At 44.3% G+C, this 24,201-nt stretch overlaps 1 protein-coding gene across 1 annotated transcript in view; it reads left to right on the plus strand.

Annotated features, from left to right (window-relative positions):
- PITPNC1 (phosphatidylinositol transfer protein cytoplasmic 1) overlaps nt 1-24,201 on the plus strand; it is a 256,274-nt gene that overhangs the window by 135,552 nt on the left and 96,521 nt on the right. The window contains exons 4-5 of the mRNA XM_072781098.1: nt 11,683-11,771; nt 13,025-13,032. Coding sequence (XP_072637199.1) covers nt 11,683-11,771; nt 13,025-13,032 — 97 coding nt within the window. The remainder of the gene's footprint in view (nt 1-11,682; nt 11,772-13,024; nt 13,033-24,201) is intronic.

Consider the following 24,201-nt stretch of genomic DNA (forward strand, 5'->3'; position numbering starts at 1 on the left):
TGTAACAATCTCTAAATATTGTGTTATTGTGTTTGTTATGTTACTTTCCCAGCCACCTTTGCAGCAATGGATGACCATGTGACCTAGTTCTGGCTAATTGAGATGTAAGATTTTCCTCCCTGATGAAAACAGGAGGGGATCCAGGCTGGCTGGGTGGGTAGAGCATAGGACTCTTGATCTGAGGTTATGAGTTTGAGCCCCACATTGGGTGTAGAGATTACTTAAAAATAAAATCTTTAAAAAGAGAAAGAGAGATGTCTAAGAGCTATAATGTGATTCTAAGAAAGGGAGGAGATAAATGGAGACTCCTGGGAAGGTAACTGGCAGGGTCTACCACATGGACCTTGGCAGTAAAACTGACAATAATAGTGCAAAAAGGAAACTTCTAGACCAAGTTCAGTGAAGAATACAGATGTGAAAAGCCTATTGACAGATCATTTGCAGATCAAATACCCCTGAGTATAATAATAATAATAATAATAATAATAATAATAATAAATCATGACTCAACAAGACTGTTAACATCAATATGAGGATTCAGCAAGATTGCTGGGAGGAAAAAATCCATGTACAAAATCATCATTATTATTATACAGCAGGAACAATAAATGGAAAATATAATTTTAAAAAATTCCATTATAGTAAAAAAGGATAGGCAAAGAAATTCAAAGTTACTCCATAATAAATCTACAATATATAAAACATCTTTTTGGAGAAAAATATAAAACATTAGTTTATCTTTTTTAAGTAGGCCCCACACCGGACATGGGGCTCGAATTTGCAACTTTGTGACCAAGAATTACATGCTCCAACGACTGAGCCAGCCAGGTGTCCTGGTGGGGGACATTTTCTTAAACCCTGGACAGAAGTGGGGCACCTTGGCAGCCCGGGTGGCTCAGTGGTTTAGCGCCACCTTCAGCCCAGGGTGTGATCCTGGAGACCCAGGATGGAGTCCCACATTGCGCTCCCTGCATGAAGCCTGCATCTCCCTCTGCCTGTGTCTCTGACTTTCTCTCTCTCTCTGTGTTTCTCATGAATAAATAAAATGTTAAAAAAAAATCTTTAAAAAGAAGTGGGGCACCTTGGTGGCTCACTGAAAAGAGCACATGACTGTCTTGGGGCGGTGAGTTCAAGCTCCACATAAAGCTTACCAGAAAAATAAAAACTAAAGCAAAAAACCCTGGACAAGTGGCAAGGTTCATGGATAGAAAATGCTAATATATTATAAAGATGCCATCAATTCCCAAATCAATTATAAATTTAATGCAAATCTAATTAAAATGCCAACCAGGTTGTTTTTAAAATAGAATTTGAAGTGTGCCTGAGTGGCTCAGTCAGCTAAACATCTGACTCTTGATTTCAGCTCAGGTCGTGATTTTAGGGTTGTGAGATGAGCCCTGGGATAGGCTCACCCTGGGTGTAGCACCTGCTTAAGATTCTCTCTCTCCCTCTGCCCTTCGTCTTACCTCCTCCTGTCAACCTCCATTTACCTGTGCATGTACAGGTGCTCTCTCTCTTAAAAACAAAAATAGGGAGCACTTGGGTGGCTCAGTCAATTAAGTGCCTTGGGCTCAGGTCATGATCCCAGGGTCCTGGGATAGAGCCCTACATGGGGCTCCATGCTCAGCAGGGATCCTGCTTCTTCGTCTCCCTCTGCCACTCCCCCTGCTTGTCCCTCTCGCTCGCTCTGTCAAATAAATAAATAAATCTTTTTAAAAAATAAAAATGTTAAAAAAATTAAAAAATAAAAATTGATTTTGAGACTATAATCCTAAAACTCCTAATTATCATAGCTTTATAAAGAGCCTTGATAATCTGGTAGGTCAAGTCCCTTCTTCTTATTCAGCTTTTTCCAAAATTGTTCATATGAATTTTAAGATTAGAAAGCCACCAAGTGGTATGAAGAATGACTGAAGAAACCAAGGATATTCAACATAGAAAAGCTGGACCCAGGCTGTGTAAAGGTGTGGGCAGGTGGGAAAAGAATTAGGCCTGTATATTCTATAAGACCTCAAAAGTTACCAGTTGGACCAAGAGCAAGGGATGAGGATGCCAGGAGAAAGGGCGAGGCTCAGTTTATGGAAGGAATGTAAGTATGTGAGCTGTGTGAGGACATACTAGGATGCCTTACAGTCAATTACACTGGTACTGGGGATGCTTCAGCATGAGCAGAGCACCCACTTATCGGGCTGTCCTTGAGCAGATTTAAACATCAACTAGTTGTTAAACTGGGCATCCTTTCAGATCCTTTTCAACCCTAATTTTCTATGCTCAAAGTAAGTTGCGGACATTATCCTGACTTACCTCCAGCATATATAAATGAATGACCAATGAGGCACAGGAGAAAAGTACTCTGCATTCTCTTTGCACAAATCTGAACCAGGTCCATCATTTTAGAATTTAAAAGGCTCTTGGAAAAATAAAAATAAGAATAAAAATAAAAATAAATAAATAAATAAAAGGCTCTTGGAATATTTAGAAGTATGGCACATATCTTAGAACCAGGGAGATTATGGCTTAGTAAGAGAAAAAGAAAAAAAAATGGATATGTGACATGCTATAAAATAATAAGACAGATTTTCATAATCATAAAATAAAACCAAATCCATTATTTTGATATTCAGAAACTGGAGCCACTTTGCTTTCACGTGTCCTGCATGCACAGGTCTTGGGACTGTCATGTTGGCCATGCTGCTTCATAATTGAAATTCATTAAATGGGTATTTATTGAACCTTACAATGCATAACAAATTGTTCTGGTATTGGAGAGAATCTCTTAATAAGTAAGACATGGCCCTTGCATTTTGATCAGAGTAGGGGCTAGGCTGACTGGTTCTAGCATTTGTGAATTCATCTGTCCATCTCGTGTGTGATGTCAGGGAGGAAAAGCTTTTCTCAGCCCACTTAGGCTCTGTCAGTGGGGACTGCAAATTAAACTGAAATTGACAGATGAATGGGAAAAAAGACCAAGTTTTATTTGTCAATGTATATGGGACCACCCAGAAAAATGAGACTCAAATAAGCAATTAGAATTTGGGGCTTATATACCATTTTATTTTATTTTATTTTATTTTATTTTATTTTATTTTATTTTATTTTATTTTATTTTATTTTATTTTATTTTATTTTATTTTATTTTATTTATTTTATGATTTTATTTATTTATTCATGAGAGACACAGAGAGAGAGAGGCAGAGACACAGGCAGAGGGAGAAGCAGGCTCCATGCAGGGAGCCCGACGTGGGACTCGATCCCGGGTCTCCAGGATCACACCCTGGGCTGAAGGCGGCACCAAACCGCTGAGCCACCCAGGCTGCCCGCTTATATACCATTTTAATAGAGGTGGGGGAGAAAAGGCACTTCTGGAAAAACAAATGGCTTTTTTGAAAAATAAACAGGGCTTTTGGTGGATGGATAGGAGATAGTTTTGTGACTGTCTGTTTAGGCAATTTCTTATCTTCTTGCTCCTCATCTTTAGTGAGAAGAGTCAGTGTTCTTTGGTTGGGAAACTCCTGGGGAGGGCATTAGGACAGTTGAATTCTTTCAGGAGGCTCTGCTTTTATGCAGATAAGGGGAGTTCAGTAAAAGCATCTTCCTGCAACTGTTGATTCTCAAATGTCTTCAGCTCTGGAGAACCCTTATGCCACTGCGAGTGGCATCTTATAGACCCCTTTACCAGCCACAGCAAAGTGGGTTCTGAGAGTTGAACTGGCATTAACCAAGATGTCCTAGTGCCTATTTAATAATTTACACCAAGAAATATCATTGTCCTGTGAACCTGAATTCATGAGCTGGCAAGTGGAATTTCTTCCTTACGCCAATCTATATGGGAAGCCAAATCACATTTAGATATTGGTTTATCACTCTATTACCAAAGCATCTGTTAGAGCCTGGAGTTACTCAAAGTCTGTGTAGGCAGAGCCTTCTCTCGGGGTCTGACTTGAGCAGAAAGGACATTTCATGGAGGGATGTTAGTGACCCACAGAATTATCTGCAGGCTTGGGAAGGGGCAACTATCAGGGCAGCTCCAATAAGCCACGACGGCAAACAGATGCTTCATTTTGCTGTTGTCATCACAACAGCCATGGATAGGTCCAAATTGTCCCTTTTTTTCTATCACTTATCCCCAAATCCCAACCATAAGTATCCCATTGAGTTTCCAGTCCAGGCTTGGACTACCACTGAGAGAGGAGAGGGACTTCCAGACTGCTTTCCAAAGCGGCTGCATTTTGCATTCCCTCCAGCAATGTGTGAGGATTCCAATTTCTCCACATAATCACTGACACTTTGTATTGTCTGTCTCTTTGATTCTAGCCATCCTCTTAGATGTGAAGCAATCTCACTTTCGATTGGCATTTCCCTCATGACTAATGATCGTTGAGCATCCCTTCTTGAGCTCACTGCCCTTCCTACGTCTTCTTTGGAGACATGTGTCTTACCCTTTTCTCATTTTTAAATTGGGTATAATGCCTTTTTAAAAGGCCATTCCAATGGTTAAGCATCTGCCTTCGTCTTAGGGCATGATCCCAGGGTCCCAGGATCAAGTCCCATGTCGGGCTCCCTAGAGGGAGCCTGCTTCTCCCTCTCCCTATGCCTCTGTCCCCCTCTCTCTGTCTCTTGTGAATAAATAAATAAAATCCTTAAAAAAAAAATCCATTCGTTTCTTGCTGGCCTGTCATCTCCCAGGGACTGTGGGGGTGCTCCATGATCTGGCTCTCTCTACAGTTTTGGGTGCACAGTACATTTTGGCAGCTGCGTAATATGCTTGGAACGTTACACTAGTTCTAATACTTTAGTACATTTGGTCGTTGTCCTTGGGCCTTCGATCCAGTTCAGTTAACCAAATAAGTGGTATTTCTTGGCTGGTCTTCAAAAATCCTGGTTTCAACTGGCATCCAGGGAAAGGAGGCAAGATACTAATCAGTCTCTGGAATAGCAATTCTAAATAAAACCCATCGCCCAGAATCATGTGAGGATGGGGCTTTTCTTTGGTCCCCTTGCATTTTCTCTTCATCTGCAGCATCTCTCTGATGCCTCCCCATGAAGCCCATGAGGGGAGGGAAGCAGGGGTGAGGGTGGAGGGGCACTGGAGGAAAGATGGAGCCTATTTTTAGGCTTGTTTTTCAGTCATGAAGTGTCATGTTCTTCCCTACCACGGCTGCTGGATTAATTAGGCTGTGCTGGCAGCTGCCAGTCAGGGAGGGTTGCCAGCTTATAATGGTGATTCCGCCTAATGCCTGAATCGATTTGCATGAAGAAGACATTTCTCCTGTTACATGGCTCTTGCCTTCCAGGGCAACCTCTCCTGGCCTCTGTGTTTCTGGGTAGGAGAGGGTACTGCTTCTTTAAGCTACAAACTGGGTTTGACTGGACAAGCAAAGCCACCAGCTGGTAACTCTACCTACCAGCTCATTGGTCCAGCTCCATTGCCAGGGCTTGGGTCTCTCACGTTTCCTCTTTCTCCTTCCAGATCTGCCAAGCAAGCCAATCTCATTTCTTAGATCTTGCCCAAAGTAAGAGCTCAGTGCCCAGAGCTTATATGGCACCAGGAGAGCCCACTGCCCAGGCAACAGGTCGTAGAGAAATTGTCAACGATTCTGACCCGAGAGCTTATTCCCTTGCTATTTTGAATGAATCTTATGGTCACTATTGAATATCCAGAGCCAACTGTTTTTCATTCAGGAAATAGTTATTGTTGCCTGCTGTGTGCCAGGCACTGTTCTAGGTGTCGGGCATACAGCGATGAGCAAAACAGAGATTCCCTATCCTGGGGAACTTACCTCCTAGTTGGGAGTGACAGTGCACAATAGCCATAATGTATAAGAATATCAGATATTTTAGAATATTTCGTTTTACAGGGGCACCTGGGTGGCTCAGTCAGTTAAGTGTCAACTTTTAATTTCAGCTCAGGTCACGATCTCTCAGAGTTGTGAGATCGAGACCTGTGTCAGGCTCTTCACTGGGCAGGGAGTTTGCTGCTTGCTTAGGATTCTCTTTCTCTCTCTCCCTCTCCCCCTTCCTCCTTTGGCCTCCTCTCTCCCCACTCCTGTGTGCTCTCTCTTAAAAAAAAAAAAAAAAAGCAAAGAATATTTAGTCTTACATGTTCTATGTGGATGTGTATTCGATATGTGAATATTGACTATATTAAATAAATGAGATTGATTAATTTTTAGTATTTCTTATACTGGGGAAGTAGAGCCTGTAAGGGACTTCTTCCCAACATACCTTACAATTTATGCTATTCTGTTCTGCTCCCATCTCAGTCCTTAAGAACATGCCAGAGATTTTTATGCTGCCAGGGTCCCTCCCTCCTTCACCTTCTCCCATGGGAATTCCCAGGAACAGAACATAGGCCTGGCTGGATATTTTTTATTTATTTAAAGATTTATTTATTTATTAGAGAAAGAGAGAGAGCACACACACAAGCAGGGAGAGCAGGAGAAGGAAAAGCAGGCTTGCCTTGGAACAGGGAGCCCATGCGTGGCTCCATCCCAAGACCCCAGGATCATGACCTGAGCCGGAGGCAGATGCTTTACCGACTGAGCCACCCAGGCGCCCTAGGCCTGGCTGGATCTCAAAGAACCAGAGCATCCAGTCAAGCATGTGCCACCTGGGTTCTGCCTCTGTCCCGACCAGTGCTGTTGGCACACATGGCCGGCTCCCCTGGGTGCTTCCCAGCATGCTAGCCATGTTACCATAAAGCTGTCCAAGCAGAGCCTTCCAAGAAGCGACACAAGGGAGGCCTCTTTTCCCGGAATCCCAATGCAAAGTGCCCTTCTAAGTAGAGAGTGTGGTGGTGGTGTCTTAAGTGCAAGAAACTCCCCGCGGGCGAAGCCCCCAACAGCCTTGTTTCTCACAAGTGATGCCTCTAGTCTGGAAATTCTGCTCATCTCTTTGCTGCCATGTCAAGAATTACATTAAGAGCTGAACTAAAAGACCAGCCAGAACAACCATTAGGACGAGTAAGTGAATAAATCACAGCAGCTGGAGAAGAAATGGAAAGACCTCAGAGGTTGCTGTCTGCAGAACCGGATAGATACAATTGATTATTATCAGATAATCGTCAAATGCCAAGTTTGAAACAAAAGGTCAGAATATCCCTCCTGGACCAGTGGAAAATGAGGTTATAAAAGGTAGCTTAGTCCTTTTTAAAAGTCACGGATGTGGGCTGAGGTTATTTGAGCATAATTCTCAGCACAGGCAGCAGCAGGCTTCAGGGGCCCCGCGGAGGAGAAAAGCCCGAGTGCAGGGAACTCAGAGGGGCTGTCTTTCTGCTGGGAATGTTTTAAGTCCAAAAGGTGATTGATTATAGTGCTGCGTATCCTGCATGAGTTGGTGGATAAAACAGCTCAAATAAAGATTCTTCTGAAGACCATCATAATTCTGATCCCTGTTGGGAAAATGAAATTAGACTCCATTTAGACCACATTTGGCCTAATGATGTTCAGTGCCTCCTGGGGTCAAAAAATATTCCCAGATGAGCATAAATTGCAAAGAGAGATTAGATATCAGGGTGAATCTGGTGATAATCTGGCTTGTAAAGCGCCAGAAGCTTCTAATGGAGGGACGGTTTAGGTTTCCATTCCGGAAGCTCTTTATGAAGTAAATAAACACTCTTAACCTGAGATCAGTTCAGATTATGCCTGCATAATGGGGCCTCCTTATCCAGGTCAGTTGTAATTTAGGGAGACCCAGGGAATACGTGAGGAGGTTTCAGTGACAGGTCCTATCCACTTAGGTCCAGGGCCGGGTTTCCCCATCTTGGCTCTGTTAATATTTGGAACCAGATAATTCTTTGCTGTGGGGCTTCCCTGAGCCTTGTAGGATATTGGAACAACATCCCTGGCCTCTACCCACTAGATGCCTGCCCCTGTCCCCCCTACCTCCCAGTTGTGACAAACAAAAAATGTTTCCAGACTTGGCCAAATGTCCCCCCACCCCTGGGGGTGTATGCAAAATTCCCCCTCTGCCCCATTGAGAACCACTGCTCTGGGTTGACCACCATACTAGTTTGCCCTGGCCTGAGGAATTTTAGCATGGAGGACTTCCAGTGCTAAAAGCAGGACAGTCTCATGTAGACTGGGATGAGCTGGTCACCCGCTGTGTCATCGATGTGTTCTATACCCTACTAAAAATTTTTAAGTGAAAAACCAAATGTTTTTGAAAAGTCTGTCTTCAGGGGCTATTGACAAAGGTGTTTGGGAAATGGTATTCTTCCACATCAGAATTTCCAATTCTGTAAAGGTTCAGAGTTTTTTGTTTCATTTTGTTTTTAAGATTCTATTTATTTGAGAGAGAGAAAGAGAGAGTGAGAGAGCACGAGCAGCAGGGAGAGGTAGAGGGAGAAGCAGACTCCTCACTGAACTGGGAGCCCAACAAGGGACTTGATCCCAGCACCCTGAGATCATGCCCTGAGCCCAATGCAGATGCCCAACCAACTGAGCTGCCCAGGCGCCCCAAGGCTTCAGAGTTGTGTCCTCTTTTCCCTCAGTGTCTCTGAAGCCTGAGCCATGGTGACAGGGGCCATAGGAAGGTCTGGTCCCGGCCAGTGGACCAAGTGGACATGATTCAGACCATGCCGCCATTCTAGAAGAGACTCTTTTTGACACCTGGTAGTGAGTTTGAGTGACAGACTTCTCCTTAGAATCGTAGGCTGTGTGACAGTGTACATCATGAAAGTGACAGCAGCGGCAGGGACTAATTTAATTCCATTTTCCTCTGCAGCCCTGATAAATCATTGCCACAGGGAAAAATAAATTTTACTTCCTCAGACAAAAACGATTTGAATAATGATGTGCTCTGGGGAGAGTGGGGGCTGAGAGAAGGTCTGTTAATGGGGCTTAAAATATTTGACTATCATGTCATGGAACTCGTCGCCGACGCCTCCTGGGCCCGGCCTGGAAGATGGCTTATGCCAGGAGAGTCTCCTTCCCGGACTCATCAGAAGAGTCACATAAAATGCTATCAGCCATCTTGGCTAAATGTGTCTTTTTAGGGTGCCTCTTTGGAGAAGGTAATTGACTCTAGCACAGTATATCCTGCGGGAGTTGGTGGATGAGACACGTAGAATGAAGATTCTAGAGGCTGGGGTCCTGACCGTGTGCAAATAGGAAAAAAAAAGTCTCGACATGAATGGAAAATTGCCACTGTTTTTCATCCTCCTTCCAGAAAAATGATCGTTGCTTAGGAATGTGGTTCTGCTGGGAGGCTTTTTAAGTGATAAAGGGAGTGATTTATGGAGGGAGGGCGCTGTGCGTGAGGAGCCTAATGCATCTGGGGCGGGTGTCGTGGGGAGGTGGGCAGTCCTTCCCCCAGGGGGACAGGGGAGAATGGGCCCTGCTGCCTGGAGGGACACATGTGTCCTTTGTCTAAGCTAAACAATGCTGAGGTTTCTTTGGGGGGAGATTCCATAATTCTGGTTACAGTCCTTTAAAGGCACAAGGAAAGCACTTGCCTATGCTTGTGTAGAAGGCCCGTCTTCCTGCCCCACCCCCTGGCAGGCATTGGCATACATCTCTGGGCCTGGGGGCAAAGAGGAGGGAACCCGGGTGGGGGGGGACATGCGCTCGGGCCTGTTCCCTCAAGCAAGCCCCATGCGATGTTCCCACTCTAGACGTCAACCCTGGTTGCTCCCCACCTCCAGCGACAGAAGAAATAAATCAAAGGTAAAAGCTATAAAAACCCCTGTCAGGAGGCAGCCCCTTCCTTTCGAGCGGTATGAACGTAAAGTAAATGAGCAGATCCCGCCGAGATGATTTCCTAGGAGGGTAACGTTCTGCATTAGAGCTTCGAGAATTGTGCTGCGGATTATAAAACCTGCATAAAACCGCCCCAGCCCGGAGGCCCCAGCCCAGCCCGCAGGGGAGAGAGCGCCTTGGCCTCATTTGACACTCAGCCGGCTTCGGGGGAGCTGTGAGTCCCCCTTTGATTTAACCCTGATAAAGGGCCCAGAGCTTTGGGTTAGGTCCGGCCAGCCATCGAAAATACAGATTTGTCTTTTTTAAAAGCAGGTCCTGGACACTGTCAGAAATAAGAGAAACAATCTGAGAAGACGTAAAAGATGCACAGTGTCTTTCTGGCCCCGGTTGTCATTTAAGTTCCACGTCCTAAGAGGGGTTGGGGATTTGGGGTCTCAGTAGCTTGATGTCGCCGGTTCCTACTTTGTATGGGCTTGGAACTCGCAACTGCCCGGTGGTGTGTCATTGGAGGGGCTGATGTCGCACTGGGCACCAGAAAGAGCAAAGAAACACAATAGAAGTCTCTGGAAAGACACAACACCCCCCTCCCCCCGAGGCATAGCGCTGGGGTGGGGGTGAGGGGAATGATAAAGTCATGCAGACATATTTAAGGAAAATATGATCCTATTTATGTAAATGTCACAGTTAAGGAATTCTCTGGGCCTGCACTATGCTGTAGCGTGTGCCTCCGAAGGAAAACAAAACAAAATAAAACAAAACTTCATTAGTCTTCGGTTTACCAAGGGTCTTGAGACCTGTGCCCCTGGGTTTCCTTTGTTTTAAGAATTTGTTTTCTGCGAATGGCTGCCCGGGTTCTTGCTCCAGGGAATGGCTCTGCCACTGCATTATTTTCCAGTGGCTGTCCCAACAAATCCCCCCAGCTGGGTGGCTTAAAACCACACGGATTCGTCCTCTCTCAGTTCTGGAGGCCAGAGTCTGAAATCAAGGTGTAGGCAGTGTTGGCTCTTGGAGGGGGGGCTCCCGGCACGAAGCTGTCCCACGCCTCCCTCCCAGCCCCTTGCAGCGTCTGGTGTCGGTGGCAATCCTTGGCGCTCCTTGGCTTGTTGGCTGTGTCACTACAGTCTCTGCCTCTGTCTTCACTGGCATCCCCCGCCCTGTGGGTACCTGTCTCCAGATCTTCCTCTCTCATGAGGACACCAGTCCCTGGAGTGAGGGCCTTACCCTAAATCCAAGAGGATTCCACCTAGAGGTCCTTAATTACATCTACACAAGTCCTGCCTTCAAATAAGGTTAGATTTGCAGGTGCTGGGGGTTAGGATTAGGGTGAGGGTTAGATCTTTGGTGGGGCATCCAAGTCCACCGACCACAGTCATCAAACGGCTCTATTTTGTTATTCTTCACATCTCTACAACACAACCTCACATCTCTACTGTTCACATCTCTTCTGTTGCTACTGTCTGTTACTTTAGCTCATTTTTAAAACCTCTCACTCTCACGGATTGTTAAGCTGAGGCCTGGCTCTAACATTTGCCCCAGCACCTACCGCCCTCCGTATTTGGGTTTGAACATCCCATTCTACCCCTTCTGCCATATGACTCTTAAGAGACCAAGGCCAGGCTGGCCAAACCCTCCCAACAGGGCACTTGCCAGGTGCTGAAATCTTATGTCCTTGTAAATCAAATCAAAGAGGAGAGGTTAACAACCCCGTGAGCCCCCCAACCCACCCCCCACCACACACACACACCAGGCACCTGCCCTCCCACATTTTAAGAGCATATGAAATATGCACAGAGAATGGTGAACTCTGGCAAAGACCAGAGGGATGGGGAAGGGATGGCCTGTGGAGCGAAGGGCTGCCGAGGAGAGCCTCTGCTTTCTCCAGCAGTTTATCCAGAAAGGTATGGGGAGCATGTGAGGCTCTGGGCAGACTTTTTCTAATGGTCTTTTTTTCTCTCTCTCTCTCTCTCTCTCTCTTTCCTCTTAGCAAACTGCCTAGCTGGGCTAGAGCTGTTGTTCCCAAAATCTTTTATGTTACAGAAAAGGCTTGGAACTATTATCCGTACACGATTACAGGTAAGTCCTTTTTATAGCCGGTGTATCACGTGTAGTGATAGGACATAGTGGTGGTCAGATTTCACTGATTTAGGGTTTGTTATCCAAGCAAACTCTCTCTACTTGGGAGAGCTCTGTAGTATCTGCCCCCTTACCTGGAGCCTTCATCCTTTTAGGTCAGTGCTCTTCCTAGCAGTAGGGGGAGAGGGGTGGGGGTTCTGGGTGTTGGTGGCTGGTAGGAAATTAAGATAAACCATTCCATCTTCCTTTTTAAAGTGATTGTGATAAATAGCTTTATGGAGAAGGAAGGTGAAACTCCTTTTACTGATACATCTAGAGTTTTTGTTATCCTTATTCTTCCTGTTTCTTCAGTAGTCCCCAAGTAATTTTGGGATGTGGTTTATTTTGATTTATTTTACAGCCCCTCCTCCTAAGAGCCCCACCCCACCCCCAAACCTTGACTATAATTTATGTAAAAGTTTTTTTTTTTTAAGATTTATTTATTTATTTATTTATTTATGATGGACATAGAGAGAGAGGCAGAGACACAGGAGGAGGGAGAAGCAGGCTCCATGCCGGAGCCCGACGTGGGACTCGATCCCGGGACTCCAGGATCACGCCTTGGGCCAAAGGCAGGCGCTAAACCGCTGAGCCACCCAGGGATCCCCTCTGTAAAAGTTTCTATTGGGTCTCTCTGCCCCAAACTGCTTCCTTTGCAGTTGGATAATATAATTTTAAAATCACATTCCCTCTCATTTGTGGAATGATGACAAACTCTGTGCTGAGACTGATGTAGAAACTTGGGCCCTCAAATCTGGAAGGTTTGGTTTTTGCCCTCAAACATGAAAATTCAAGCTCCCACTTGAATATTATCATAACAGGCTCTTCTTATTGGTTTTGAAAGCTGCTTTTCCACTTAAAAGATTTCCTTTGTGGTTAATGAAATACTCCACTGGAATTATTAGTCTTTAATTCAGCTTTTATAATGCCGACTCTTTGGTTTTTAATTAGCCACAAACATATAGGCTAATTGAATCTTGTCTTACAGTCCTTATCTGGCCAACCACAGGAGTATCATCTGAAAGATTTTCAAGAGCAAATATGGAGATATTGATGAAAGTTCAGTTTTTGAAATGTTTTGTTAGCATATTTTTAATACGATTCACCAGTCTTTGTCAGTTCTGTGGTTTTTATATTACATATAAGCATGGTCTAAATCACCATTTTGTCTCTTTTTTCTTTTCTTTCTTGTCCAAATGAACATCTGGGACCAGAATACACAGTAAGTTTCATTTAATCATTTTTAAATATTCAACTTAAGATCAGTGGAGTAATTGGAACTTCCCATGTACTTCTCATCTTATCCATGTAATAAAAAAATAGAGGAATAATTCAGAATCAGAAATATTTAAATGTAGGCTATTATATAGTTATATATATATGTTCTCATTTGTTCAAGAATATGAATGTTAATTTAAAATGCCTTGATAGTCACTTTACATAATTAACTTTTGCTTGTATTTTTAAATAGCTTGACTGCTCTACTTGTGATAGTTCACTGTAATAGAACAGTTTCTAGAAATGTGATATTAAAGTGACGATAGCAGCTACTGATGGAAGGCAGGGCTTATACGTACAGGCTGTGACCTGATCACTTATTGGAAAAACTTGTAACTAGAAAGACATTCAGATTAAAACATATATATATATATTTGTTTAATTTAAGTAATCTCTACACCCAAAGTGGGGCTTGAACTCACAATCCTGGGATCCAGAGTTGCATGCTGTATTGACTGAGCCAGCCACATGACCTTCATTCAAATTATTTTCCTCTGAGCTCTGGATTGGACTGTCTTGGTGACTTGATGACAATCATTTAATTTCTTCCTATCCTAAGGGCCTCTAGAGTCAACACTTAACACTAAAAAATGGGACCCCAGAGTATCATTGCATTGTGGTATTTTCATGTGGATCATTTTCTTCAACGGCCAACAGATCAAGTTGTCATAACAAGGAAATGGTTACTTGAGTTGTTTTTTTTTTTTTAAGATTTTATTTATTTATTCATGAGAGACACAGAGAGAGAGGGAGGCAGAGATGCAGGCAGAAGGAGAAGCAGGCTCCATGCAGGGAGCGTGATGTGGGACTTGATCCCGGGTCTCCAGGATCATACCCTGGGCTGAAGGCGGTGCCAAACCACTGGGTCATCAGGGCTGCCCTAGTTACTTGAGTTGTAATGAGAGTTGAGTTTTGAGTCTTAATCAAAACAGCCACAGGAAAGAGAGGAGGTGAGACAGAAATGGAGGAAAAAGATTTGTCATGTCCTTGGCATGAGTCTGGTACTCTGCACATAGTGGATGCTCAATAAAGAGTCCTTGAATGGCAGAAGGAATGCACAAGGCAAAGACAGATCATCTCAACAGATAGAGTGGAAAGGTCACTGGCTTTAGAGTCAAATAGGCCTCAGTGTCCTCTGGCTCTAGCTCTGCCACTTACTACCCAAAGTCCTTAAGCAAGGGACCTCCAGTTGCCAGTTCTTGAACTTGTGCTGGTCCATGACCATGTTCTCACCTGTCCTTTGCAAAATGAGGAAAATAGGAAGAGGGTTCAAAACTGTGCATAAAATTAAATTTGTTTCATTTACAGTTTTCTTTAAGGAGAACAAATTACAACCCTCAATCTTGTGTATTAAAATGTCTTTTATGAAATGAGAGGAATACATATAGCATTTACTCACTAATGTCCATAACTTTGGAAAGAAAAGGCAATTCTATGGCAAAATACAAATTTTACATTTTGGAAGTAAGAAGCTTAAGTTCTCGAACCAGTTTCTTCATCTCTAAAGTTTGAATAAACCCTTCTTCACAGAGCCATTAGTAGGAGGAATCGATGATCTAACACGGAAATCAGAAGATTTTTTTCTGGGGATCCCTGGGTGGCGCAGCGGTTTGGCGCCTGCCTTTGGCCCAGGGCGTGATCCTGGAGACCCAGGATCGAATCCCACATCGGGCTCCTGGTGCATGGAGCCTGCTTCTCCCTCTGCCTGTGTCTCTGCCTCTCTCTCTCTGTAACTATCATAAATAAATAAAAAAATTAAAAAAAAAAAAAAAAGAAGATTTTTTTCTGGAGGCACCTGACTCCTGGCGCAGTCAGTTAAGCATCCTGACTCTTGATCTCAACTCAGTTCTTGATCTCAGGGTTGCGAGTCTGAGCCCCACATTGCGGCCTACTTAAAAAAAAAAAAAAAAAAAAAAAAAAAAAGCCTTTTTCTGTAAAGGGCCACATAGTAAATATTTTCTGCTTTTGTGGGCCAGCTTCTGTCACTGCAAAAGCAGCCAGAGACAACAGGTAGAAATATTGGCCTGGTGGAATTTCTGTAGGCAGCAGGCTACAGTTTGCCGACCCTCGATGTACACAGCTCCAGCATGCTGCCTGTACAGAGCAGGCAATGCTCTCCCCAGTTCTGTGGCTTCTAGCAATTGCACGGTCTCCAAGAGGAACACTTTGGTATCTTTTGAATCCTGCTTCTATTAACAGTGGTGCAAATTACCTCCCTTTAAACCTCTACTTCATCATCCATAAGTGGGGAAAATGTAGTAACTATCTCATAAGGGTGATGTGAAGATTATATTAAGTAATCCACATGAAATTTTACCCTAGTCCTTGGTGCATGGTAAATGCTCAGTAAAAATGTTCATTGCTATTATTTATTGTGCAATGCTGGAAGCTGCTGTCATTACAATGCAAGTTCTGTGGGCAAATAAATGGGAATATATCTTGATGCCCTTCAACGCAGACTGGGCTCCAGTTATTAGACTGGATGGCGCTAATTGTCTAGGATATGATTTGATTTGATTGATACCTGATGTTATCCCTAATTCCTGCTTCTCCAAAAGCTTGTACATGGACTTCTCATTTGAAATGTAATCGATAGTTACAGGGACAAGAGAATTCATGTCCCTATAAGTTTGCAAAGGCAGTTATTTGCCCAATGAGCCTTAGAATTAGGTCACCTTGACTTGACCCAAAACTGGTGGCACTTATTCCCCACAAGCCAATGACTGTACCATGAAATGTGGGGGTGATTAACAGAGAAATGAAGTCTGAAAAACATTTGACATGGTGTTCATTTTTTAAGAATATGTATTATAGTACTGAAGTTCTGAAAACAGAACGCCACAGAATGAAAACCACAGCTCCTGACAAAGCCATCCCCATGGGATGCACCTCCTAAGGCAGCCCTTCTGTGGAAGGCTTTCTGGCCAGCCTCCACATTACGTTGAACTTGGTCTCCTGTACCCCTCTCTGTGCAAGCCACAGAGGATTTCTCAGGGGTTGTGGCCTTTCCTTCCTTCTATCTAGCCTCCCTTAGTTCTAATGACACATCTCGGACTTCCAACTTTTTTTTTTTTTTTTTTTCGTGAGAGACACACACACAGAGGCAGAGACAGAGGCAGAGGGAGAAGCAGACTCCCTGTGGGGAACCTGATGTAGGACTCGATCCCAGGTCCTCGGGAATCACAACCTGAGCCAAAGGCAGACGCTCAACCACTGAGCCACTTAGGTGCCCCCAGCTTGGACTTTCAAAGGGACATGTTATTTTCTTTCTTTTTGGGAAAACATGGGGACAGGATTTCAAGAAGTTAGCTATGGTTGTATTGTCTCATACTCGCCCCCTTCTGTTTGACCCCTATATACTCCTTGATCTCTCTGGGCCCTTATTTTTCTTGTTTTTATTTTGTTGTCAGTTCCTCCCTAATGCAATCCTGGGGTTATTGTTCAGGGCTGCTAGAACAAAGTACCACAAAATAGTAGAAATGCCTTGTCTCACAGGTCTGGAAGGTTGGAAGTCTTGATTCAGTTGTTGGTATGGCCATGTTCCCTCCGAAGCCTGTAGGGGAGGACCGCTTTGCCTCTTCCTGGCTTCTGGTGGCCCTAGGTGTTCCTTGTCTTGTGGCTGCATAGCTATAATCTCTGCCTGTCTTCATCTGGCGTCCTCCTTGCTGTGTGTCCTCTTCTTTTTTTTCTTTTTTTTCTTTTAAAGATTTTATTTATTTATTCATGAGAGACAGAGAGAGAGACAGAGAGAGAAAGAGGCAGAGACATGGGCAGACATGCAGGGAGCCCAATGTGGGACTCGATCCTGAGAGTCCAGGATCACGCCCTGAGCCAAAGGCAGGCGCTAAACTGCTGAGCCACCCAGGGATCCCTGTGTCTCCTCTTCTTACAGGGATACCTGTCCTATTGGATTAAGGACCCACCCCACCCCAATATGAACTCATCTGAATCTGAATAATTCCATCTGCAACAGCCTTAATTCCAAATCAGATCACATTCTGAGGAATTGGGTTAGGACTTCAGCATATATCTGGACATTGCAGGAGCGAGGAGGGGCACAAACAGAATTCAACCCGTAAACACTGTCTTTCATTTTTAAGTTTTCAGCCATCTATTAAGCACCAACAATATAAAACATCATGGGAATAGGTTGCATTGAATAATAACCCCTGCCCTTTGGGGAGTCACAGTCTTGTGGGAAATAGCTAGACATTCCGGTGGCAGCTGTCAGCAAGGCATAGGGAGGGTTTTCTGGAGGCAAGATGGGACAGGCCATCATTCAGCCCAGAGGGCAGGCTGGCACCAGACCTGCCCCACTGAGCTGGCTGAGCTCAGAGTGGAGCTGCCAGCAGAAATTTATACCAGAGGGCAGAGTGAGTGGCACTAGGCAATCCAGTCAGACAAGCAACTGCAATGTGACGAGAAGGGCCCTGGCCTCTGGATTGGGGTCCTGAGCTTCAGGGACAGAGCTATAGACCCCCAGAACGTGTACAGGTAAGAACAGGACACAGCCACCGTTTCCAGGTGACTTGATCATGAGATAGGGGAGTGATAAAGTTTGGCATCTTTAGCAAGGAAAAATACCAAATGTCCTGTTAAACTCGAATTTTCAGATTGATAGCAAGTAGCTTTTAGTATTTCCCAAATAATGCATAGAATATACCGGTACTGAAAGGTTACTCATCTTCTGTTTTCTTCCTGGCAGCCCTAGGCAGGGAGGGGTAGCAGTGGGGGTAGAACTGGCCTCAGAGACTCAGGTTATAAGAACAGGGTGACGGTGAGCCAAAGGAAAAGGAGGAGAGGGATTGTGTAACTCGGGAACTTGGTCCTGAAGTTAATAATGCCATGATAATACTAAGGTGAATCAAATGACCTGTTGGGACAACTCGAGTACTTCCTGCCTTAGGTAGGTTTGGCTCAGGAAATGAAGTGGACAGAAGAGGGCGGAGTTGGGGAAGATTCGGTGAGAGCACATGAATTCATAACTGTCAATATTTCAAGGAAAACCTGTGCAAAGTGTTATGATTGAAACACAGGGTGTTGTAGAAAGGAGAGAGAAGAAATAGGGAAGATTTCCTGGAGAAGATAGTAGGATTTGAGCGGGACCTTAGGGATAATAGAGCTCCAACCTGCAGACACCCGCTGTCTTAGTTTGGGCTGTATAACCAAACACCATGCACTGGGTTGGTTTAAACGATAGATCTTTTTTTCTCACGGCTCTGGAGGCGGGAAAGTCCTAGACTGAGGACATCCTCTGATTTGGTTCCTGGAGAAAGCTCTCCTCCTGCTGTGTCTTCATAGAGCTAGGAGAACAGAAAGCAAACTCTCTGATCTTTTCTTATGAGGGCACTAATCCCATCATGAGGGCCCCACCCTCATGACCCATCTAAACTAATCGTCCCCCCACTAAGGCCCCACATCCAAATAGCATCACACTGGGGGTTGGGGCTTCAGTGTATAAATATGGGGTGGGGGCCACACCTCAGTGTAGAGCATGCTCTCTTCAGGCCCAGTGGGCAAGTGCTATGCTGGATCCTGGACACTTGGAGGCCAGGTCATAGTGGCTTTGAATGTCAACCAAGGTCTGTATTTAATTCTCCACAGGGAAGCAACATTGTTCCCGGCTAGTTCACTTTGATTTTTCCATCCTAAACATAGCACAGTTTTTCTTTCCGCCTTCCCAGTGCCTGGGAGTCTGGGTTTGTCCCTCGGGCTGCAGGTGCACCCCTTCGGGGCTGCAGTGGTCACTCTGAAGCTGCCTCAGCCGAGTTCTCACGCTCTCTGCCCACGATGGCTTGGGCGGAAGAGCCCACTTTTCTGACTGCAGGGTCTGCTCTCTGGATTTATGACAGATGCTTTCAATTGTCTTCATCGTTTTTTTTTTTGTTTTTTTTTGTTTTTTTGTTTTTTTCCTATTTTAAATGCTTTTCCGTTGGCCTCTCTGTCCCCCCAACCCTTTAATCCTAAATACCCCTTCTTGATGTCATTTCAAGCCCATATTTCCTCTCTGTGCCCAAAGTTCTGCCCAGAGCAAAACTTCTCCAATGCCTGACTCTAAACTGGGGTCACCACACCCTGCCCTCCCTACCCTCCAGGGAGGCAGAGGAGTTCTTAATACTCTAGACAGCTGTCTGTTCTCATAGGATTAGCCCAGAGCAATGTTCAGCTATTCCTAGGATCCCCTAGGTCTTATATCTGACTGTCCAGCCTATTACTGAAACTTCATGCTGCCCTCATTTGTGACAAAACCCAGACAAGAAACTTTCTACTTAGGGTCATCTAGGGCTTCAACATTATCACAGTTATCAAAACGTAAAAGCCTTTTCATCACTGTGTATGACTGTGTGGTTAGGATTATGTGGAAATGCTGCTTGCCCAGGAAGTGGAAAAAATATCTTTAGCTTGGTTATAGGAAAAAAAAAATCTTAATTACACAGTAAACAAAGAATAACATGATGACAGTTTTCCAGAGGACAGACTATCTAGCCGGTTCTTTAAAACCTGCCGGTTCTTCTGTAGTTTTATAAAGTCACAAAGGAAGGTGCCCGAAGAGACTGGCTGCCTTCCAAAGTCACTAATTTTGTTTTTCTAGAGCTAAAAAAGGCAACACCGGACTACGAACATAGCTTAGCAGCATCAGTTCAGCCTTGATAGTGATAAAGGGGAATAAAGTTTTTTCTCGTTTGTAAGAATTCGAAAATGTAAGTGATAGTAGGTTGACAGCAGTGACCTAGATATACAGCTGCTATATATATTTGGGGGGCATGACCATCCCACTTCACCAAAATGTCTTTTATTTTTCTTACTTATTCTTTTTTAAAGATTTTATTTTTTTAAGTCATCTCTACACCCAACATGGGGGCTCAAACTCACAACCCCGAGGTCAAGAGTCCCATGCTCCACCCACTGAGCCAGCCAGACGCCCCTCCACCAAAATCCCTTTTCATAAGAATCCACAGAAGGAGCAGTGACAAATGGGAGGCACATTTGTGTTAGTGAGAATGGCTGCCATTACCCAAGGAGCAGAGGTAGTAATGAACTGTCCATTATTCCCCAATATTATAATTATTTTGTTGCAAGAGGTAGAGAAGGTAAATTGTAATAGACCAAGGAGAAGGAGATGACTCTTGCATGAGGACCTCAAATGGTACTGAGTCACAATGAGAGATGGGGTTGGTTCAGGGTTGGTTCAGTCCAACCTGGGAAGAGAATCAAGCCTGCTCATGGTTGCGGATGTGTCATCAACCACCCAGGGTGAACTCTGGCCATCTTCCCAGGAGTGGCAACAGGGAGATTAAGGTATTTTCCTGAAAGCAGCTAAAGGTTCTGGAAGGAATTTCACTTGAAATCTTGGCCTCATCAGGTCCCTGATAATTGAAAGCGCTGATGGGTGCTGCGTGCATAGACTGATGACCTCCATGCCTGCCAAGCCTTCTTGAGCTCCCCATACCCCCTCTTCCACTGAGTGCTAGCCAAGTAGAAACCACTGAATTCTATAATGAGGGAAAAGGTGCAAGTACAGAGAAAATACACTCATACCAGAACTCTAGGATTGGTCGTGTTTGGATGGAAATGAGAGGACACTCTGGCCATCTCAACTACTAGGTAAACTAAGAGAATGATGGTCCCTAAGGGTTTCTTCTTTGGAGTCATGGAGGTGGGGTAGGGGTGGGGGTTAGATAGTTAGGGAATAGTTTCTATCTCCACATCACAATTAACCCTGAATATCCAGGGCAGACCATAATTGTGCTGGATGGTGTCCCTTTAGAAATGAGGTCTCATGAATTGGGACCTGGTAGAGACCAGGTCAAAGAAACAGTCTTCCAGTTGGGTGCTGATGAGCAAGGCAGCAGCTAGCCACAGGCCAGAGGAGGACCCTCCCAGAGAAAGATAGTTGAAGTCAGGGGAGACATAGGTCATGGCATTAGGCTGGTGTCATAAATAGAGTCAGAATGGCCAACTTCAGAAATCTTTGGGGGCCAAGAGAATTTAATTTATATGGAGACATTCTAAAATCATTTATACGTATCATTACATGGTGCACAGCCAATGGTTAAGTAGGGAAATACTGGGTTATGCAGAGCTACACAGATTTAGTTATTGCAGGACTTCTCAAAGCCTTTACGATTCTCTTCTTTCTTTCTTTCTTCTTTCTTTCTTTCTTTCTTTCTTTCTTTCTTTCTTTCTTTCTTTCTTTCTTTCTTCTTCTTCTTCTTCTTCTTCTTCTTCTTCTTCTTCTTCTTCTTCTTCTTCTTCTTCTTCTTTCTTCTTCATTCTTCTTCTTCTTCTTCTTCTTCTTCTTCTTCTTCTTCTTCTTCTTCTTCTTCTTCTTCTTCTTCTTCCTCCTCCTCCTCCTCCTCCTCCTCCTCCTCCTCCTCCTCCTCCTCCTCCTCCTCCTCCTTCCTCTCTTCTTCTTCTTCTTCTTCTTCTTCTTCTTCTTCTTCTTCTTCTTCTTCTCCTTCTTCTTTTCTTCTTCTTCTTCTTCTTTCATTGGGATGCCTGGGTGGCTCAGTGGTTGAGCACCTGCCTTCAGCCCAGGGTGTGATCCTGGAGTCCCAGGATTGAGTCCCACATTGGGTTCCCTGCATGGAGCCTGCTTCTCCCTCTGCCTGTGTCTCTGCCTCTCTCCCTGTGTCTCTCATGAATGAATAAATAAATCTTTTTAAAATTTTATTTAATTAATTTATTCATGAGAGACAGAGAGAGAGAAAGAGAGAGAGAGGCAGAGACACAGGCAGAGGGAGAAGCAGGCTTCATACAGGGAGCCTGATGTAGGACTCCATCCCAGGACCCCAGGATCATGACCTAGGCCAAAGGCAGACGCTCAGCCACTGAGCCACACAGGCGTCCTGAGCCTTTACAGTTCTGTCACACATTGTGAATCTTCAGAAAGGGAACTTCTGTACTTCCCAAACTTATTTATCCTTGGAACCTTGAATTTTGCAAGGACAGCCTTCTAAAACTTAGAAGAATGCCAGAAGCTTCTCTCAGGGTTAGAGCCATTCTGTACCCACAAAATAGGTCAGTGGGTCAATTCTATTTCAATAAATGTTATTTGCTCTAAAATTTCGGTGAGTTAATACATTGCATAATGATTACTGTTAGTCAAATTCCAGTGGCTTGAAGGGCTCCCAACAGTAGTAACCTGTAAGTTTCTTTTCAAAGTCAATGCCATGAGACCACACAGCACAGGCAGCAGTCTGCTGAGATGCTGGTGAGATCACGCATCAGATTAGTTTTAATTTAGGAAGTGAACTGGTCTCATGGGGTGACCGGTTGCAAAGCAGCTTATTCATAGGAGTGCCATGGTCCTTGTGCAGGACTAGAACTTGTCTCCCCATCTCAGCAATCCAATCTGTAGGGACCTGTGAAGCCAGAGCCCCGGGACACGCAGTGTTCTCTGTCTGGTGTATCCCCTTTACATTTCCTCTAGCTGCTCCTGAGCTGTTCTTTGTACTTCAAAGAGAATGAATTCAGCCATCTTGGGGGAGAGGGCAGGAGAGAAAATGGGCTTCTCCACCATAACATTAGCATTTTGAAATTGTCTGCATTTTTTTAAATGCCACTCTGAACGACTTTGCAGAGGGCAGCCATCAGAGAAAAAATACATGTTTAATGGAATCTTCCTCTCTTTTTTGTTTTTTTGTTTTCCACTTGTGGCACTGAAAATTGGATTTCTCTTCTCCAGTTCCCTAATACCTATGGAATTGTGCTCAATTTATCTTGGGGAGATAAGAATAATACAACTGGACAGATTTTTGTGGGGCAGATTCTTTTCCATAAAAATACAATAAATTGCCTATAACGATGGATCTCCTGAAATGGTAAACTTCAGTGATTAAATAAAATTACCCCCATGTTTTTGACCTTCTCATCACTGAGATATTCTGAACTGTGTGATATCTACAAGAATGGAACTGTCTTTTCAGTTCAGATTTTCAACATTGACCTTATTTTTAAGAGTGAGTATTTTTTTATATATATATTTTTTAAATATGTTTTTAAGTAAGGAATTTGCCCAGTTTGGTTCAGAGGAGTGGTTCTTGCGGTTTTTAACCTAAAAGGCTTGTCATCTGAAAGTTTCCCACCCGGCTGAATGCCAGCCTGTATATTTGGGGAGTCCTTCTGATGCATTCCCCTCTCTGTTACTTATGTGTAATTCTTTTTCATTTGATGCATCCTGCCTGTCTCTTTAAATCCCCGTCCTCCCTTTATTGTGCATAGTGATCAGATTCACAGGCATCCTCTGCTTATTTCTCCTTGACAGGTCCAGCTTTAGATTGCACGAGCCCTGCTCAGTGTTCACAGAGGCACCCGCAGCAAACCCGTGCCCCATTGAGAAAACATATTTTCATTCATGTCTTTGCTGCCTCTCCCTCCTGGCCTTGCTTCTCCTGTGAGATGCTGTTACTCAGCTTGTCAGAGGACGGAAGAGGCTCCAGCGATGAATGAACTAATGAATGAACAGAGCCTCAGTGTAGGGCGCAGGCTGCCGGGGAGCCTGGGAGAGGCTGACATTCATTTCCTTGGTGTGGGCTGGAATGCAAGCAGATGTTTTCCTGCTGTGTCTCCAGGCTCCGCCTCCACACGCTCCCTTCCTCTCATCCTCCCCCACTTCTCTTTCAGGTCCCACTGCTCTTCTTGGCCACCTTTTTCTTCCTATGCAGCATATATTAAGGAAGTCACTCTGATTCATTTTCATCTCTGTCATTTATATACAACCCTTTCTCTTTCTATTTGCTTTAAAATTCTTCCTCTTCCTCTCCTTTTTTTTTTTTTTGTTTTTTTTTTTGTTTTTTAATCTCCACCTGGGTTCCTCTCTTCACTCTTCTGGAACTATCTTTGCAACTTTTTCCTAATTACTCTGTTGCCATTGCCACTCACCCTATCTATGTATAAAGTCACACATGGCCCTGGGAACCCAGGAACCCAATGGAAGCTCAAATATCTCCCATTACTTCCTGTGCATCTTTCCCTGCATGATGACTAAGATTCTGAGTAGGTGGGAGGGACAGTGGGACACACAGCTTCTTGAAATTGGTGTTTGGGGACGCCTGGATGGCTCAGTCAGTTAAGCATCTTCCTTCAGGTTAGGTCATGATCTCAGGTGCTG

This window comes from Canis lupus, chromosome 16 (assembly GCF_048164855.1).
Source record: "Canis lupus baileyi chromosome 16, mCanLup2.hap1, whole genome shotgun sequence".
NCBI classification, from domain to species: Eukaryota; Metazoa; Chordata; class Mammalia; order Carnivora; family Canidae; genus Canis; species Canis lupus.